Raw genomic sequence first — 19,432 nt, 5'->3', positions numbered from 1 at the left:
GGCTCACAAAGTACACATGCAGAGAGGAAGGCCTGGAAGAGCTGTTATCCAAGGCAGAGTAGCCACACACTCCCATCTTTTAACATGCCAGGTGACTGGGGCAACCAAACCAGTGCCCCTGTTCAGAGCTGACTGGAACAGATGCAGGCTCAGTGATAAACTCAACAGGCCTAACAGCAGCAGCCTGTAACAGTGGCCTCTGAAGACTCCCAGAGCCAGCTGAACCAGCAATGCCTCCCTGCAGAAATAAGGTCTCAATCCCCCTCTCTGAAGAAAGGAGCTTCTATGGTTGGCCTGAAATGGTTGTTTTTAAGTTGGGTTTAACAGTGAGATGCAAGAGTATACTGCCAGGACAATGAACATGCCCTCAGTAAGGCAGAAGATTTCTGATCTCTGATTTCAGCAAGAGGTGATTCCTAACATTCATTTTTATTATTCCTGACAAGAGTACTGGGAGGTTTTAGTTTTGAAGATACCAGAAAGGCATCATTTGCCCATACCACGGCAGCACTTCTTGCTTCAGGCTTAACAAGTAACCTACTTAGTCTGGGCTCTGGCCATTTATGGGAATACATAATAGAACAGAAAGTCACATACCCACTTGGAATGCACAACTGCAGTTCTTGCCATGCTGGAACACAACTTCAAAGTATTAAAGGCAAATACCATTGCTTGAGATCTAAGTTCATGCTCTAATGGAACACCAGAAGAAAGCTGGTTCTGTACAATTGTTTGTTTCTCTCTCAGCTTAAAGTCATCCTTCCGTTCCACCACAGAGAGGGTTAGAAATGCACAGATCCAACAAAGAAGGGTAGAACGTACATGAGAATCCTTTTTCTCCCAAGTCTCACTCACCCACTGATAGCTATTCAGCAGCTGATGAATCACTGCTGCTGTGATGTACAGCTAGGAATGCTGCAGTCCCTGCTGCAGTCACTGTGTCCACACACAGAGGCGTTGTTCTAGAAAATTATGGGGACTAAGGTGAACCTCAGGTGCCAAGTTTATACATACTCCCATATCTAGTTTACATTTATCTCCATGACTGCTTTTAGGACTTGCAGCTCTGCTTGCAGTGTCCAAAAAAACCAAATCACATTTAAACTGCAGCAGAGTAATCCATTTCCATGGACTGCACTTTTTTTTTTTTTTTAAATACAAGATTTTGGATAACATCTTCATTCCAAGTTTTGTTACTACTGATTAAATTACTTTAAGATTGAGCTGTTGGAATATCACAGAAACAACCCACGTGTCAAGTTTCTGTTATGACAGATAAACACAAGGATAGCTCCACAATAAATACTACTCATCTGTAGTTGGTGCTGACTCAGAAAGGAAGCAGTTCAAACAATTCCAAGCAGGCCTGAGCTATGCCAGGCATCGGGTCATTTATCACTTCTCATAACCATAGATAGCATGATGGCCTAAGGTTAAACCCCCCCCCTTCCCTGCATGTTCCACTGCCCACGTGGGTCCAATAATAGGCGAGATGCTATTTGGCCCCACAGCCCTGGTCATCTCTAAGGGGCTTTGATAGCACTGCACACGATAGTGCTTTTCCTTAGCACTTAACTGTTAGCAATGCAAAGGTACAGAAAACAGTGAGCTGCTTAAGATACATCACTGAATGATAATCATAACCCAGAATTTCAGGACTAAAGATAAACATAGGATTTTGAGTGCATAACACCACCAAACACAGCAAAGAGATCATTCTCTTCCCCTCCTCCTCTTTCTGTTGCACACCTCTAAGATGATGACTAGTTTTTACTCCACACACCAGTTTTTCAAGTTATGTGCAGTAAGGAAGTTACCTTTACCTAACAATTGACAGCTATTTTGAGACATTTACTGCCTCTGCCTTTCCCTATTAGATGAGCTTGCCATCCCTTATTTCCAGTGACACAGAGCTGCAGGGAACAGGCTGTAGAAGAGGTAAGAGTGGAGCCTTACTGCCATGCATTTACCAGACAGACAGTATTGGAGAACACAGGATCTACAACTGAGCTCAAAGCCAGTCTCTCATTTCCAGATGCAGTGCTCTTTCATCTTCATACTGCTATTAAAGGACTCTGAAGCAGTTGTTTAAAAATGGTTCTTAGGATTGCTGTGCAAACCAAAAATGGACAACCAGAATAAAGCAGACAGCAGCCTTGCATAGTTTGTAGTCCAAACACATGTCATCAGATACAGGGAAAAGTTAAATCCTCTGAAGTTTCTCCTAAAGGTAGTATAAGAACTACCCACAAAAGATACCATTTTAATTGACGTGGTAAGACAAGCCAAGTAAAAGGTTAGATAAAACATGGGGTGGTTTACTTTTGCATAAAATTAGACCACATTTCATGACACGTACAGGCTGCAAGTCCAAAAATCACTCATTCCTCTTTCAACAACAGATTTTGCTAACAGTAGGTTAAGTTACAGTAAATTCACAGAAACAGCTACATCCCAAACACACATACAGAAAAAGAAAAACCAAAACACTAATTCCTAAATTAAAGCCAGAAAAAAATTGAAAGTAAAACATTTCTGCAAGATTTTTAGAAAAGCAGGAATCTGCTGCTTTCGATATTTGGGGCAAGACTGAGACACATTAACAGGTTTCAGCAAACACTAGATGACTTCAACAGCATGCTTACACAGCAGCACTATGTCAGCTCTCATTCCGTGCATATCCACACTCTGCAAAGAGTGCCACTTTTAGAAGCTCCTTATCCCCCCAAATTCATTCCTATGTTTCAGGAATAGAAGAAATCTGAAACACTGTCTCAGGAAGTGAAATCAAAGCAGAGCTTCATGTGTTCCCATGTTTAACAAGCAGCTACATTCCCCAGCCAAATGAGAGTTCAAACGATACTCTCATACCAGTTTGTCACCCCATTCTGCTGCATGCAAGGAAGAAACTGCTGCCCCCTAATAAAAGATGCCTTTCATAGATTCAGAATAGTTAAAACTTGCTAAGAAGACGTGTATTTTGTTCTGGAAATCAACAGAACACAGCTTATAGCAGTGGCTGTGTTTGCAGTGCAGCTGTACTAGCAGTGCACCACACAGAAGAACTGCAGCTCGACAGGATTAAAAACAACAAAAAAAGAACCCACAGCCCTGAAAATACAAACCTCCTGTGAGTGGTGCAGGCTTGCAACTAATTGACAGCTTAGAGGTGCTAACACAGTGCCAGCTGGTCAGCTACTTCCCAAGCAGGCAGGGAATTCACTACCTGTAATAACAGCCAGCAAAAATACTGCAGAAATAAAAAGTAAGTTTTAAAAAAAGGCTTAGATGTAGGAAAGAATTCAGATGCAGTCACCAACTAAGCTGTAAATTCTTGCTAATGGCACCTGTTTGTAGCTAATGACATTTAAATCAGAAGACTGAGGGCATTAATGCCTTCACAAATAATCAATACTGATGACCTGCAGTCTTGTTGGCTGAGGCTGAAAATTAACTGTAAGTGACTGAATTAATTTAGACAAGCAAAAGCAGTAGAAGAAAGAACATAACTGCTGTCCTTGCAAGTTTTCTTTTGCTGAACATCCTTGCTTGCAGAGGTAGTTTTGCTTCCTTGTGCATGGCTGCATGCTAATAGTGACACACACACTGCTTTCAGCAGGCTGTGTCTCTGCCCACGTTCAGCTGGGTGATGCTGTCCTACAACCTCTGCAATCCATGATTTTAATTAACAGCTTATCAGCACCAATAAGCTTAAAGTGACAGCTGTGCGGTGGGCAGCCCATGTCCAAAGACTCAGCATCAGCATTAGAACAGTGTTTTCCTTCTCTACAAATAGGGAAATATGCACCTTCTTGAAATCCAATGTGAGCAAGCCAGTTATCAGTGTCTTAAAAGCCTGTGTATATGAAAATATGGCTCTAATCTCTATACTTTTCCTTCCATACTTTTTTAAACATAGCTATTTCTGCAAGTATTACAAGGGAAAAAAACCAAGATACCAGCAACAGGTAACATAAGCAAGGACTCCACAGATTGCCCACCAGAAATCACTCAGAACATTAGTTTTAAACAAGACAGTAGAAAACCCACTGCTCTGAATCTTCTAACACAAGTACTGAGAAAATAATACAAGTGAAGTTGCTTTTTCAAAAAAGAAACAACTGATTGTAGTTCTCCAATTGGCATCAGTGAACACCTTAGATAGGAACAGCATTAGGCAGCCATTCAGTGTACATGCACACCTGAGCTGTATCACAGCTTTCCTGCAGGATAACAGTAGTGCTGCACTGCTGCTTTCCAGCAGCGCACTGAGGACAGAAGATCTGCACCCACTTCCCTAGTATGGTTCTAACAGCCTCACTGTTGTCATCAAAGGAAATGTGTGGTCATGACAAGTAATACAGGAAATTAAACAGATCTGTAATTAGACCCTTTGCTAGGCAAAATTTATATGCAGATACTTTAACAGAACACAACAAAGTGTGCAAAAACTGGCTTTAAAATCCAATGTTTGGTCAACTTGAGCAATGGGCACCCATCCACAGCTGCTCTCATAACAGAAAATTCCACACCAGGAAAAATAAAGTCTCTGAGTACAGCTCTCATTATGCCCAACCATAAGAATACCATATCAATCTTTAATAAAAAAAAAAAAAAAAAAAAAAAAAAAAAAAAAAAGAGAATGTTTATGTCTGGAATTAAAAGATGGCATGGCAAATACCCAAACATCTCCCCTGGGCTAACACGGGCTAGGATGAGAGCAGCAGTTCTATCAGCTGAGAACTAAAACTTCTTCTCTCACATGAGGCTGCTACTAACAGTTCAGTTGGTGCACTGCTAGTTCCTGTCTTACAGCACACAGAACTGTAGTTAGGAACTGCAGCTGGACTGGATGTCATCTATTCAGTAAGAGGAGAACTGCTCCTCCCTGGAGGTCTCCCAAAAGCTCCACCAAGAGCTACTCAGACAAGCTAAGCATGCATTATCATTTCAGCCATGTTAGTGGAAGAAGCAACAACAGAGTGAGCACTACTGTCATGTGTAGAGCTAACAGAAAACTTGGCTGTCCTCAATATAAGGATGTGGCTCTGGGCAGCCTGGTCTGCAACCCTGCACATAGCAGGGGGATTGAAACTGGATGAGCATTGTGGTCTTTTTCAAACCAGGCCATTCTATGACTCTATGAAACATCCATGCATTACTACACTGCTGCAAAACATACCCATACCTGCTTTAGAAAGCTACTAGTAAAATTCAGGGAATAAAATGCACTCATTCAGGTTTCTTAAGGGTTACTACACTTTCTCCAGCAACGCTCCAGGAAGTGCCAGAAGCAGCATGCAGTTATGTCTGAATAACAGCATCCATTTTTCTGAACACAAAGACTGGAATATAATGACAGTGCTGGGGAAAGTGAGAAATAAGCAGGGATACTTTTTGCTTGTTTTTAAATACACACTTTTTATAGCTATCTCTATTTGTATGTAAATAAAAAAAACACGAAGGAACTTACTGCTAAGGGTCAGCAAAAGCACTGACTAAGAAAGAAGGTTTAACCTTTCATTTTTATAATCTTGCTGTTACTGACCAAACTTTCTGTTGCCAACTTCACATTCCTTGGGTTTTGTTGTTTTTTCCCTTTATGCTGGAGTACTAAAGACTTCACAACCATCTGACACATTGCTATGAGCAGACTGCAAAGAGTGAGATAGTAAAGTTCCATGGCAAGCACGCACCTGACATTCATCTATATGGAAACAGCAGTTCATGCAGACAGATTCTGCATGCAGATGTTTGTTCAGCCAACACTGGAAATACATTGCATATTTACTGACAGAACATAAACAGCAAGGGGAAGAATATCTGAAGAGGTCGAAGTAAACACTAGAAACAGGAAATAAAAGAAACATGAAGCCTCCTATACTTCTGAAGTCTGACAAAGTAACACAGAGCTCCATGTTAGAACAAGAATTGCAGTTTTTCATACTTTTAATATTCAGTAATAAGTTATGAGACAAACTGAAATGTCAGTTTTGGAAAGATGACAAAGCAGCTCATGACAGAGCGGCTCCCAACAGGAAATTCTGCTGCTCATTTCCTCCACTCATGACAAACTTTTCCCTGTAGTAGATCACATTCTGAAGGAAGAAGCACAACTGCAAGGATCCGATATAGACAAGCTACATTTAATGCCCAGAAAAATTTAACACTGACATGCAGTGTTTCAGCATCAGAGTGCAACCCTGAGTGCTGAAGCTCACGTTTCAATGAAAAGTTATTTTAAACCAAAATTAGAAGTAGTGCCTGGCTTGCCAAGAGTACAGCTTTTTCATTCCATTACAGCAAACGTCATGCCCAAGTCGTATGTGAATGTTTACGCTACTTGGTGTGCTGCTTAGCTTGACATTCTTAGGTACTTTAAATGCCTTAAAAGAACAAGTCACCTCTCCTGCTGACTTACTATGCAGAGAACAAAGTAATCCTTTTGCTCATAGTAGTTAGATGAGTGATGTGTCAAGAACTTCCTGTGCCAAGAACAGCTACACCCAGATGGACAGTTTTTCTGCTAGAAATCAGAAACAAGACTGATTAGTTTTGTCAGGAACTCTTATTTATTGAGTGGAACTCTATTTTACACAGAGGTGCAAAGTGTGCCTCCAAAAACCATAGAACGATTCAACTATTACATCCCACAGAGATACCATAACTTGACATTCAAAGCAGGCTTTCTGAAGTTCTGAAGAGGAGCTACAAGACATAGCTTAGTGGCTTGTGGCAGCAAGATAATGGGAGGACCATTGAACTTGATGATCTCGTAGGTCCTTTCCAACCTTATGATTCTATGATTTTAAGTTTTACTAACTTACTTTACTAACTTCAGCGTATTCTAAACAATTTCTTCTTCAGTTTATCCACAGCATCAATTACAACACAGAAGTTACATCAGCATTCAAACAAGCACCCCAAGCCTTTATATATATATATACACACACACACACACACACACAATACACATCCTTATATTTACAGAGGAGATCTAAAAGCCAGAATGCCATAGCTGTGTTCACTTCCAAACATGTTAGAAGTGTCCCGTCATCAATAGTAAACATTATTGGCATGCATTAGCTTTACTACTGCTTATCTATACTATTACCTCCATAAAATCCCTACAGCCATCCCTTCGCACTTCCTAAAACATCAAATTTAATCAAAAAGAACACAGGTTTGAAGCGAGGTTTAACTTACAAACCAAGGTAGCTCCTTATGGCTTTCAAAAACTTCAAAACCACATCCACAGGTCCTCTCAATGCAAAGATAAACAAATGAAAAAACACATTTCGTAGCTAATAAGTTGCTGAAATCAGGTTCTCGTTACTTCGAGGAAAAACGAGGAAGCCGCACAGAGCTTAAACACAGATTAAGATACAAAGAAAAGAAGCAAAACTGCAGCTGAAGCCCCCAGATGGCTTCACAACAGCATGAGCGCTGCCTGCGAGCAACGAGAGCCTCCGAGCCCGCCGAACAGCGCAGCTCCACAGCAGAGCCGGGGCCTCTCCAGCTCCCACTGCGGGCTGACAGACCGAGCGATCCCCGGCACTCCCTACCTGACGCCTCAGCGCCTTCCCGGCCCCAGCGGTTCCGCCGAGCTCCGCCAGAGGGACCCTCCGTCACCGCTTCACTTCCGGGGCCGGCCGGGCGCGCTCCGCCATCGCGGCCGAGCGGGAGCAACCGTCACCGCCATCACTCGAAGGGCCGTGAAGGCGAAACGTCGCGCCGTCTCCTCGGAGCACTGGAAAGAGCTCACCGCCGCCGGGCTCGCCGCCTCAGTGAGGGTGCAGAGCTCGGCCCCGCCGCTCCGCACCCCGCGGGAAAGGCGCCGACCACTCCCGCCGCCTCCCCGCCGCGGCCTAAAATGGGAAAGCGCCTCACACAAAATGGCGCCGGGAGGCTGACCGCCGCGCATGCGCGTCGCGCGTCCCGGCCCGCCGCCGCCGCAGGACGCCATCTCCGCCCGCGCCCCCTCTCCGCTCTTCCCCTCGTCCCCCCCCCTCCGCGTTTCTAAGAGACGGTTAGCGCCAATCGTGTCGCGCCGTTGCTCTTCCTGACCCCCGAGCTTGGCCAATCGACTCGTTCACAGCTACATCCGGATCCAGCTCTCACCAATCAGAGGCTCGGGAGCGCTGACTTCACTTCAACCGCCGCCAATCGACGGGCGCTCCAGGGAAAAGCCAATGAAAAGTCTCCGTGGCTCTACCTGCGTCTGTGCCTGTCCAATAGCTTCCGCCTGGCTCTCGGCGACCAATGGGGGTGCCGTCCGCGGCGCCCAATCCGGGCGGGGCAGAGCCCCCGGGGCGTCACGAGGGGGCCAATGAGAGTTCGAGGAGGACCGATTCTGCTCAACAGCTTGTTATTGGGCTCGTCGCTGGCGATCCGCTGCGAGTCCGGGCTGAGAGGAGGGGGCGGAGCGGGGCCGCGCTCAGCGCCGCCGCTCGCGGGGCTGTCGTCGTCGCGGAGGGAGACTGCGGCGCCGAGCCGGGCGCTGCCCACTTCGCTGCGACTTTCCAGGTAGGAAACGGTCGAGGGCGGCTCGGCAGCAGCAACTCCGCCGCCGTCCCGGGGGAGCGCCCGGCCCCGCGAGGGACGGCCTGGGGCTGAGCGGAGCGGGACGGCCGCCTCTCCCTTCCCCCAACCGCGAAGCAGGCAGCGGGAACGGGGACTCCGAACTCCGCCTCCGAGCCGCTCGGCGCTCGCTCCCGTTCCCCTCAGCCCCGGGTGCGCGGTATGGTGGTGGGGGGGAGGGGGGGGGGCGGTTTGCTCGTCCCGCTCCCCTCAGCCCCAAAGCCGGCGGCCGAGGGGGGCGGGGAGGAGCGGCTCGGCGGGCCGCGGAAAGTTGCGAGGGCCGGGGAGGGGCGGGGAAGGCGGGAGGCAGGCCGGGCCCCGCCGCCCCTCCGTCAGGAGTTGCCGCCTCGGGGCCCTCCCCGCCCCGCAGCCGCCGCCGGGAGCGGGAGCAATGGCGACGTGACGCGCACCGAGCGGCCCGGGACGGGCGGAGGCTCCCGCCCGCCGCCCTCTGACGGCCGCAGACCCTCGGCCGATCCCGCTCTTGTGTTGCAGCGCTTCCCTGCCCGGCTGTGCGGTGAGGAGACGGCTCGGAGCTGGAATCCCTCACGTAACCGGGAAAAATGAAGGTACGAACTCTCTCTCTCTCTCCTTTTCCTTTCCTTGAGGTAACTTCGTTTTTCGCCGCTGTTTCAGCTGCAGTTGTCTGGAAACGCTCTGAGTTGCTGTCCTCAGAGTGCTGCCTTTAAATGCTTCCTGCATCAGCAGCTGCTATTGCAAGTTTGCAAAACCACAGCTTTTGTCCCGCCTGTGCTGCTGCTGGGTTGTTGTTTTTTTTTTTTGCCAGTACAAAGACGGGGCAGTGCACAAAAGAGAGAAACTTTTCTTGCCTTCAATTAAACAGCAGCAAAGCAGTTCCTTAATGCTGTGCGTTGATTTCCTGTCTCGATGGACGTTTTGGCGTGCTGCTTCTGGCCTTGTTTACCGCTTCACACACGCCCAATAAAGTGAGGTTTGAAGTAATAAAGTCCAGATTAAGGAAAAGGTGAGGAGAAATAGTTCTTCCCCTTAACGAGGCGGTTCAGCTTTCATAAAGGATTTCAAGAAAAACAACTGCTCACAAAGATGAGAGTAAATCTCTCTAGAGGTCTCCGTTTAGTCGGCAGGAGAAAAACTCCTATATATAGAATGGTATAGACGTAATTGTAGATATTGGTATGGTAGCAGCCTCAAATTATCTGCCTCACCAAATTGGTTTCAACAGGAAAAAGCGCAGTTATCTTTTATGCTGCACTTCTGCTATTGAAAGATTTCCCTTCTTTAATTCTTTTGAGTTGTCATTTTTATTGATTATTATTACCTTTTTCATAACGAGGTGCTTTAATATGAGCTCAGCACCCTCAGAGCTATGCCGAGCATACCACGGAAAGTAATAAGGTGTTTTTTGGTTGGTCCTTTACATTGGGAGAGCAATTAGGCTGACAGAATCGGGGATCAACCTCACTATGTGAAGCCAAACTTCCTGTAACTTGTTTCTTTACTTTAGAGCAGTCTGATGGTAGTTATGAATACAGACGTTGTTTGTCACGTAATGATCAAGAAGTTCAGATGGAAAATCGAATGTGCAATGCTTTAGCTGTAAAAAGAACTAAGAACTAAACTTTGTTCCTGTTTTTTTTTGCTCCTCACTAGGCAGCAGATGAGCCTGCCTACCTGACAGTGGGAACGGATGTCAGTGCCAAGTACCGTGGTGCCTTCTGCGAGGCAAAGATTAAGACAGTGAAAAGGCTTGTGAAAGTCAAGGTAGTATGCTGTGGTTTGTGCTGGCTTTGTTAAAGCACTGTGTTGAAAGAGCTGTCAGAGAAGATCAAAATCCTGAAGATTAGGGAATGTTCATTGCTTTACTTTTTGACTTTTAAGAGCATTTGAATGTTTGTGCAGTTATCGTTTTCATGTTGTTATTTTTCCATATCTGTGTTCAGGAGGATGCTGAAACAGGACTGGGCTTAAACATTACCTGTCTATGCTGCTCAATTCCTGATCACAGTTGTCTCCTGTTTATGAATGCATCAGTTTCACAGCAGTCAGTTTTGAAGGTTCTCCTAGAGGCTTATGGCTTTACATGAGTAATAAGAGCAAACTCTTCAGAAGCAAAAATTCCCTTTCCTTCCAACTGACAGTCAGTTTTACTTGAGAGGCTGTGCTATAATAAATCAACGTAATAACAAAGAAAAAAATTGCAAAGGAACCTTTTTAGATCAGGTTTTTTAGATGTCCAGAACAGTATTTGTTAGTTTCCAGCATCTTGCTGCTGCTTTCAAAGCAGCATGCAAAACTGTAGCTAAGTTCCTGTGCAAGCGTAGTACTGACACTTAATATTCATTTCTGTTTACAGGTCTTATGCCAAAACAAACAAAAATGAAGGTCATTATTTTACTGTTGCAGTTCTATTGTTCATGCTAATGTGGGAAAACAAGAGTCAAACCTAGTTAAATAAGAGTTAAGAATGCAAAGTAAATACAGAGCTTGGTTTGTTCCCTTAAGTTCTTTCCACTTCTAGATAACTGTCCAGGATATGTAAATAAGGCATTAGTGACCCTCAAAACCTTGCTAAATAGAGATGAAAGCTTCTTTTTATAACTATACATCTAAGTTTTCATGTGCTTTAATGCTTAGATCAAGTAGAGCAAGCTGTCAGCCTCTTCAGTTACATAGGTGGAGCACATCACTTCTGTCAGAGTTCTTGTCATGGTTTAAAAAATCAACCAATTCAGATCTTTCAGACTTTTCTCCTGTTCTTAGTGAGTACTTTTAGAAATTCGTGCCCTTCTTTGAAATCTGTGTGAATGAGTTGCTTCCTAGAAAGCAGCGTGCTGCCCTTCCTGAACTGACATCCTTCATTTTTCTGTGTCTTTGGTCTGAGTATCTGAGCATTAAGGCTGTTTGTAGGTGTGTGCTTCTTTTTCTCTATCCACCAATGTGCTTTATTACTCCATGATCAAGACTTGTAGGTACACAAGGCTGCTCTGACTTGGTAACAATTCCTGTCGCTGTGTCTGAATTGTAAAAGAACAGTTGAAGTTGTAGCAATAAGCCTGATATTTTAATGAAGAGTGTGTGGGCACAGCCCAGTATACCTCCTAAGTCCAGAGGATCCATCAGGCTTTTCCTGAGTAGCAGGACGACTTGTATTCATCTTGATGCTGATAGAGAATTGTAAATAAAAACTAATTGAACCAGGTTATTATGAATTCATATTACTGCAGGGTGCATTTCATCATGCTACTGGCTTTTATAAATACAGCTGCAATGTAAATTGTGCTTATCTGATAAAGAGAGGGGAGCACAAAAACTGGACATCTTATTGGTGGAGAGGAAATTCCTTGGGTTTTTGATTCCTGAAAAAGGATAGGTATTTGGGAATTGTTGGTTAGTACAGCCTGGGTACTCAGGTGGGTCTTTTTGCTATGAAAATGGCAGTGAAACAGTTAATCGTGCTAACATCTAAATATTCATCTTCTATCTTTCTGAGCTGAGTCTGTGCAAACTCAGGGATTCAACTTGCATAGGCTTCTGTTCCTTCTGTGTCATGATGCTTACTCTCTCAAACACAGGATTTTAAAGGGAAAAGTGTTTTACTTCCTCTTTTTCAACCCATCCTTATTTTAATCACGCTTTCAGTGGTTCGCATCTTTACCATAGAAACTTCCTCCTGTTCGTGGTAGCAGCAGTGGTGGTGTGGTCTGTTCAGTGATTCCTCAGTGAGTTTTTAATACACAGAGCATTGTATTTTGATTGCAGTTCACTGCTCAGTGTGTTGTCAACGAAGTGCTGTGGGTAAAGTAGAGAAAAAGCACGTGAATCATCTGATCTCTAGGCACAGTTCCAGGTGTACCCTGGGGTGCATCAGTATCTAAACTCGCATCGAAAACTTCAGTTCTTTTCATTGGAGCACCTGTTGTTTTATTTGCCCTCTTCTTTGACTGTAGTGTTTCAGGATGAGTGTTCAGTGTGCTGCTTGGGCCTTCCTGTGAATAAGGCCATCCACGCTGAGGGTTTTGCATTCACAGTAATGTTTGACTGTGTTTGATGGAGAAAAAGTTGATTTTCTGCATTGCTACTTCTGTTCTTAGGCTTTTCATATGCCATTACAAATAAGGAATGCATTAACAAGTTTATGAATGTCTTTCAGGTGGTCCTGAAGGGGGATAACTCAACTCAGTTAGTTCAAGATGATCAAGTGAAAGGACCTCTAAGAGTATGTATATTGCATGCCTTTTATTGCTTTATCTCATAGTAAATCAACAGGAGGAGGCCCATTGCTTTTGGTTGGGTTGATTCTGAATAGTCCTAACTCTTGTAGTTTTTGGAGGCTCTTTGTGTTCTCCATGTAGCATGCTTCATATGCCAACAGAACTGCACATGCTGCTTTTGAAACCTCTTATAAGCAACAGAGATCCTGATTCCACGAGGGTAATTTCAAGCCTTTTTGACAGTAATAAACACGAGTGTTCTGAAAGTGTTTTTAAAGTAGGTGATGTATTTTATATAAAAATGCATGTTGATTTGTGTTTTTACAGGAGCTGAAAGTTGTCTGCTAAAACAGCTGCATTATAGAACAATGACTGCAAACTTTTAGAGATCATCTTTAGTAGCGCCAGCACAAACACTGCTGTGTGTTAAAGTCTGATCTAGCTGATGGTACAACAATAAAGAATAATGTTAGAAGTGTTTTAAAGCGTAAGGAACATTAGTAACACACATCAACAGTGAAATAAGAGTTACTTTGAATAGTTGAATACTTATTTCCAATTAGCCTTGTACTATTTCTTGTTATGGGATAAGCCGTGCTGAAATTAGTTGTCCCAGGATCCTTACTGCTTTATTGTCTAACCAGAGTTCATCTTAAGAACCTTTGTTTTTACCAGCTATGCAACTACATTTCACAAAGTAACGTTTAGCTAAAATGAATCTTCAACATTATCCAAATAAAATCCTGCCTTACTAGAAGAATTAATGCTTTCGTGAGTTCTGTCTCTTTCATTTGAGTTCTGGATTATGTGTAACCTTGGGATACCCCTTTTTGCAGGTTGGTGCCATGGTTGAAACCAAAATGCCTGATGGATCCTTTCAAGAAGCTGTTATCAGCAAGTTAACAGATGCTAGCTGGTATACTGTAGGTAAGTAGCCACATGCTTTCGTTGACAGTCTCTAATCTTTGAATAATACATTTCTAATTATAGATAATAACATAAGTAATTATATTCTGTTTTGTAAGAGCTGAGATTTCGAAGGGAACTTTAAGTCTTCCAGATCTTGTTTCCTTAAAAATAGAATAATAATTTGGTGTTGAAGGAGGCTGTAGCAAAGGGCTCAGCAGACAAGTTTTATTTGGCACAACATCCATATGCTGATGGTGGTTTCACTCAATGGAATTCAGAATGGCTTTTGCAGATTTTAAGACAAACTTCAAAATAGCACTTCTGGCTGAATATTTGTGACACGTGTTGACTGACTGGCTTGTAGTGTTCTTTCACTGTATGCAGTCTTATAAAAGCAGCAGCAGCACCCACAGCTTCTGTACCTTTGGAAGTGATTCCTCTGTTTTGTGTAGAGCTGAAAGTTGAGGGTTGTGTTTTGTATGAAGTAACAGAAGAAAGGAACTTATTTTTAAAGAAATTGCCATTGCACCTAAAAAGAAAAGAGGGGACCTTTTTTTGTAACTTAAAATTAACTGTTGCCTTAAAACTTTTTCAAATAATGGTTCAATCTAAAATAAAATAGAAAACAAATTTGCTTCTCCTGCAGGAGGCTGCGTTTTTTAGTTACTGACACAAACCTCAGAACGCACAATCATCAAAATGTCAGCGTTGAATAAGGATTCACTGAAAGAGAAACTTCATTAGTTTGAATAAATAGAATTGCTCATTCTGATACCTGGGCTTTTCTGAAATAGCTCTGTCACTGGAGTGGCCAGCAACATTCAGGTGATACCATATAAGCAAACAAAAACAACCACAGTAACTGGATCGAATAGCCTTCCAAGTATCCAACTTGGAGGAAATGCACTATTCTTAATTGTACTGTATATTCTGCCATTCTACTCCACTATATTTGTTCAGTACTTGCTTCTTCTTAATATCCTTGCATACAGACAGTTCAGTTTTATCTTCATATTCTTCAGTACCCTGCTGAAGAGTCCCATATAGCGTGGGATATCAGTTTTATTTTGGTTTTGTGTTGTTTGTTTGTTTTAAGATAGACAGTACTTTCAGTAGTCCAACTTTCCCTTTGCAGTCGGTGAGATTATTTAGTCTTTGATGGGATCAAGATAAGGCTGTCAATGGAAATAATTTGGAAGAGTTTATCACGAGGCATTTATTATTATTGCGTGCTATAAATATGAGCTGGTTGACTTTCCAGTTGACAGTGCTCACTGCTCTTTGCATTTTTATTTTTTTTAATTCTCATATATTGTTAGCAAATATCAGGAAGGGCCTACTTGCCGTGCAGGTGACCAAGCACAGCCTGCCCAGAGGTTCTGGGCTTTCTTGTTTGGAGGTCTTTAAAAGCCAGCTGCTCTTTAAAAGCCCTGCTCTGAGTGGCCCAGGCCAGGCTGGATGTGGCTCTGGGCAGCCTGGGCTGCTGGTTGGCGACCCTGCACATAGCAGGGGGTTGGAACTGGATGAGCACTGTGCTCCTTTGCAACCCAGGCCATTCTATGACCAGAGCTCATTTCCAACCTTAACTACTCTGTGATTCTGTGATCTTTTTTTTTTTTCCTTTCAAGGATATACATTGCTCTAGAATTCTAGATTAAGCTGTAAAGTTGTGGTACTCAGGTGGAAAAGGCAGACTTACTTCTTAGTCCTTTTGGCCTTACACTGCAATGTAACATATTTGGTGAACCCCTACTACCTTTTTTATCTTTAGACAAATAGAATAGAGGACAGTAAACTTGCATGTTTTTTCATATGCAAATTTAGTAAGGCTGCTAGGATTTTGTAGAACTTTGGAGCTGCTGGGAATGAGAGGGGATTTAAGTAATTCCATGATAAGTCAGTGTGCAATGTGGCATATAGGGTACCCATACATCTGAAAATACAGTTGTAGCATGCTGGAATTGCATTCAGATCTTACTAAAATTGTCATGAGTAGTACGTGGTGTCGTGTTTATTGATACTGAAAGCAGAGGTGATGTTGACCAAGGTAAGCAGATTGAGAATTTTGTATCTTCATAACTTGGCTCTTCAACTTGGATAATAGTGGAAGTGCTTTAGCTTGAGTACAGAGATGTCAGAGTGTGAGAAATAAGCCTTTTTTTTTAGCCTGCTTCTCCCATTGTAACTTTGTAGAAAGCTTTGGATAAGTATGGAGTGTATGTTTATGTTGCTGTCAAATAAACAAGAGCTGAATTGGTTCCCCTTTAATAGATGGTGGCTGTGCTCCTTGGCAGTCTTATTGACGATTCAGTGAAAGCTAAAAACTTGAAAGGGAAGTGGATTAAACAGCTTTTCCAGTTCTGAAATGTTTTCCTGAACCGTGGTCAGGCTTGAGTTGGAAGCACAGGAGAAAGCTTGCTTTTAGTATGTGCTCCTGTAGCATTTAATTTCTGTTCTATGGATCATCACCTCTTTGTGATTTAAAACTATGACCGATAAGGGTAGAGAGGTCAGTAATATATGTGGGTTAATAAATAAATAATAATTTGCTTTTGTCACCAGCATAACAGCTCCACAAAATCTCTTCTAACATGAGTTCTGCCTGTTAGTGGTGGCCATCTGCCCCAAATAAGTAAGGATCTCTTTTATTCTTGTAACGGTAGCTGCTCTGAAATGGCTGTTTCACCTGGTACCACATCTAGCAATGGTGTTATGGTAGCCATTTAGTCGTGTTGAAATTTTCAACTGGAGTACTTGAAATGCCTTCAGAAATCTCTAAGTGCTCGAGTAGGTGAAGAGACACAGCTGTTGGGGGTGAGGACTTAACAAAGCCTGGAAAACTGAGTTGCACAACTCAGCCCTCTCGTCTGCTCGATGGAGTCTATAGGGAGACGACAGGGCTAGCAGTGTAAGTTCCTGGGGTAACAAATGGCTCGGTTGAGTTTTTAGTCTTTTAAAACTTAATTATTTTAAATGAACTTGCAATTTTTTGAAGTGCTGCATTGATGCTTTTGAAGTGCTGGATATATTGCTAAGTGATAATTACCTAGCATTAGAGCAGTCTGTCAGATCTGTTTTCGGCTGAGCCACGTTTGAATTGCTGCTAACTTAGTGTACACCCACCTGATTCTCTGTTAATTTGTAAAACAGGTCAAACATCACACTGCACATAGTTATATTTTCCTGCTGTAATCTTTTCTGGAGTTTTACTGCCATTACCAGAATGTCACAAAGCAGAAATCCTTGTGTATAAGTTTAAGGAAACACTTTTGTGTAACTTCTTTTCAAAGCTGAAAGCAACGTAGTGTCTACATAAGAGTACAAAACTGCATTTCACTTCTTCAGTGAAGAGTTGCTGTTAAATCAGTCTCTTTTCTTGCCTCATCAAAACAAGTATCACCTTCCTCTTGATAATACCAGTAACCTGCATATGCTTAGGTCTCTCGTTGAAGATTTAACCACTGCTGCAGCTTTCAATGAAAGTAAAACCAGACCGAATACATTGCATCGTGTCTTTCGAAAGATAAAATCATGGAAAAGTCTTTCTAAAGAAAGAGAAGGCATACAGCTAGCTTTAATCATTTTATCTCTGCAATGTAGGGAAAATACAGAAATTAAAAGCATTGATGGGCACTTGTGGTTTCTAGTAGACCTTGCTGTCACAGTAGTGCTTTTTATACCATTTGGAGTAAAAAGGAGTGTGGTTTTTTTTATTTCTTGGAGAACTATGGCTTTCTGGCTTTTATGTAAGGCATCTTTTTAAAAATTATCTTGAAATGGCAGAATATTTTAGTATAAATAGTAATTAATTTTGCTCATTCTTTTAAATGCTGCGTGAATCTGCAAAGCCAAAAGAGTTTCCCTTTTTGGCTCTGGTGCGGTGCTGTACATCAGTGTGGCCCATCTGGTTGTGCTGTGGGCCAAACAACCACTTGTGAGACCTCTGTGAGCCCCCTCCCCTTGCTTGGGCTGCCCTGCAGATTCACATGGGGTGACTTCCTCCTCTCTTGTGGTCACTGGGGCATTTTGCAAGGAATGCTGTTATCTGAGTGTGTGTGCTGGGGGAAGAGAGGGGAGTTGATACCTGACTGCTCATCCCTATGCAGGTGAAGTTTGGGTGGTCTGGGTTGTTGTGGAAATGAGGTCTTGGCCACAAGTTGTGTCACTGTGGGGTGTCACATTTAGGAAATGTTGGATGCAGCCTTACTCCTGTCTGGAGGGTGATAGAAGCTATCAGTCACTAGATTTCATCCATTCCAGAGTCTTGCCAGTTTGTCTTTTCATAATGTCTACAGCAGGCTTTTTGTAGTATGTGCAAGGCTGGAGTTGTGTTTGTGTGGCTGGTTGGACCAGTTCTTCTTCCCAGCATCCTGTTGAGTTGTACAGTCCAGATGCATCGCTTCATCTTCTGGCTATGCATGCGTCACCCAGGAATCCTAAAGGACGAGTGTGGCAGGGGAAGTGTCCAGTCAGCCCCACTTCTCTGCTGCAATCCTCCCTGACCCACCACCACTTTCTTGTTTTCGTCTCCAAAATGCTGCTTGCTTGGATTTTGAAGAAATCCCATATTTACCAGCATCACTCCATGGGGTGTATCATGGATTAAGTGTGTCTGCAGCACGCACAGAACTGTGCCACAGCTTTATTGGTTACTTTCTGAAGAATCTGGGAAATGAAAGAGCAGCGCAGCGTTTTGTGCTCCAGCACCTGCAGGTAGAGAGCACGTGTGGGAGGGGAAGTATAGCAACTGAGCCTTGTTACAACTCATGGCATGGAACCCTTGCTTGTAAACCATCTTTGTTACAATGTGGACAGTGCTTTATAGCAAAGTTATTGTGTATAAATAATACTGTAGAGGTACAATACAGTAATACTGTACTGTTCTGCTAAATGCAGGGAGGTGGTTTTTTTTTCCTTCCAAATCTATGTAACGATGGTAAGATTACTATAACATCTCAGAAAAAAGGCTTTCAGGCAGTAGGTTCTTATAAGATGATAGCCTTATGTGGGAGGAATCTCAAGGTTTATTCTTTGGTGCTTTCAGGGATATTTCATACATACCTGAGCAGAGGAACAGTTCCTCCAGAGTTGTTTTTTTTTTCTAAAATATAACACTTCACTGAATTGCATGGCCTCTGGAGGAGCACAGTCCATTGCAGCATCTTGTTACAACGATGAATCAGTGATTAGTGCAGTCCTTATCTGCAGGGTTATTCAACAAGTCAGCCTGAATCCTGGTACTTTCTATATTGTTTCTGTAGTTGAAAAACAAAAAGCTAAAAGGCTTTCACATGTTTGTGGATGATTCATGGGTAGCATTTCTGATAGCTCACAAATTACACTTAGGCAACTAGTGAAATAGTGACACAGTTTTTATTTGTTGGCATATACTTTCATTGTCTTGGTAGGTTTAGAAAACTTTGAATAGGAAGAGTAATAAAATCAAAATGTTTGCTTGCTATGCAGTGTGGAATCTCTCCTCTTTTGAGCAAGGACAGTAACGTAACTTGTTGGATTTGAAGTTAGCAAGCTGATGCAGCCTGCAGGGTTACTTTATTCACTTGTATGTTACAAAACTGCCTTGTTCTGGTAAGACTGATTGCTGTGTGTTCAAGTAATGTAACTATTTCAAGTGTGTTACCACTGCTCTCCTGCTTTGTTCTCTTTATTTCTTTTTCTTTTTTCCCCTAATCTTGTGATATATATAAATAAGATATTTATAAGATGACTGATCTGCAGTAGCTTGGGGT

General features: G+C 42.9%; 1 protein-coding gene across 1 annotated transcript in view; it reads left to right on the top strand.

Annotated features, from left to right (window-relative positions):
* Positions 1-9,143: 9,143 nt before the first annotated feature.
* The window catches only part of ARID4A (AT-rich interaction domain 4A), a gene marked incomplete at both ends in the record, with an annotated part of 41,767 nt that continues 31,478 nt past the window's right edge, over positions 9,144-19,432 (top strand). Inside the window, 4 exons of the mRNA XM_079537493.1 lie at positions 9,144-9,149; positions 10,213-10,323; positions 12,713-12,778; positions 13,610-13,700. Coding sequence (XP_079393619.1) covers positions 9,144-9,149; positions 10,213-10,323; positions 12,713-12,778; positions 13,610-13,700 — 274 coding nt within the window. The remainder of the gene's footprint in view (positions 9,150-10,212; positions 10,324-12,712; positions 12,779-13,609; positions 13,701-19,432) is intronic.

Source organism: Tetrao urogallus, assembly GCF_951394365.1.
Source record: "Tetrao urogallus genome assembly, chromosome: 6".
Classification (NCBI taxonomy): Eukaryota; Metazoa; Chordata; class Aves; order Galliformes; family Phasianidae; genus Tetrao; species Tetrao urogallus.
Note: the sequence above shows the minus strand (reverse complement) of the source record. Positions and strands in the feature narration are given on the sequence as shown.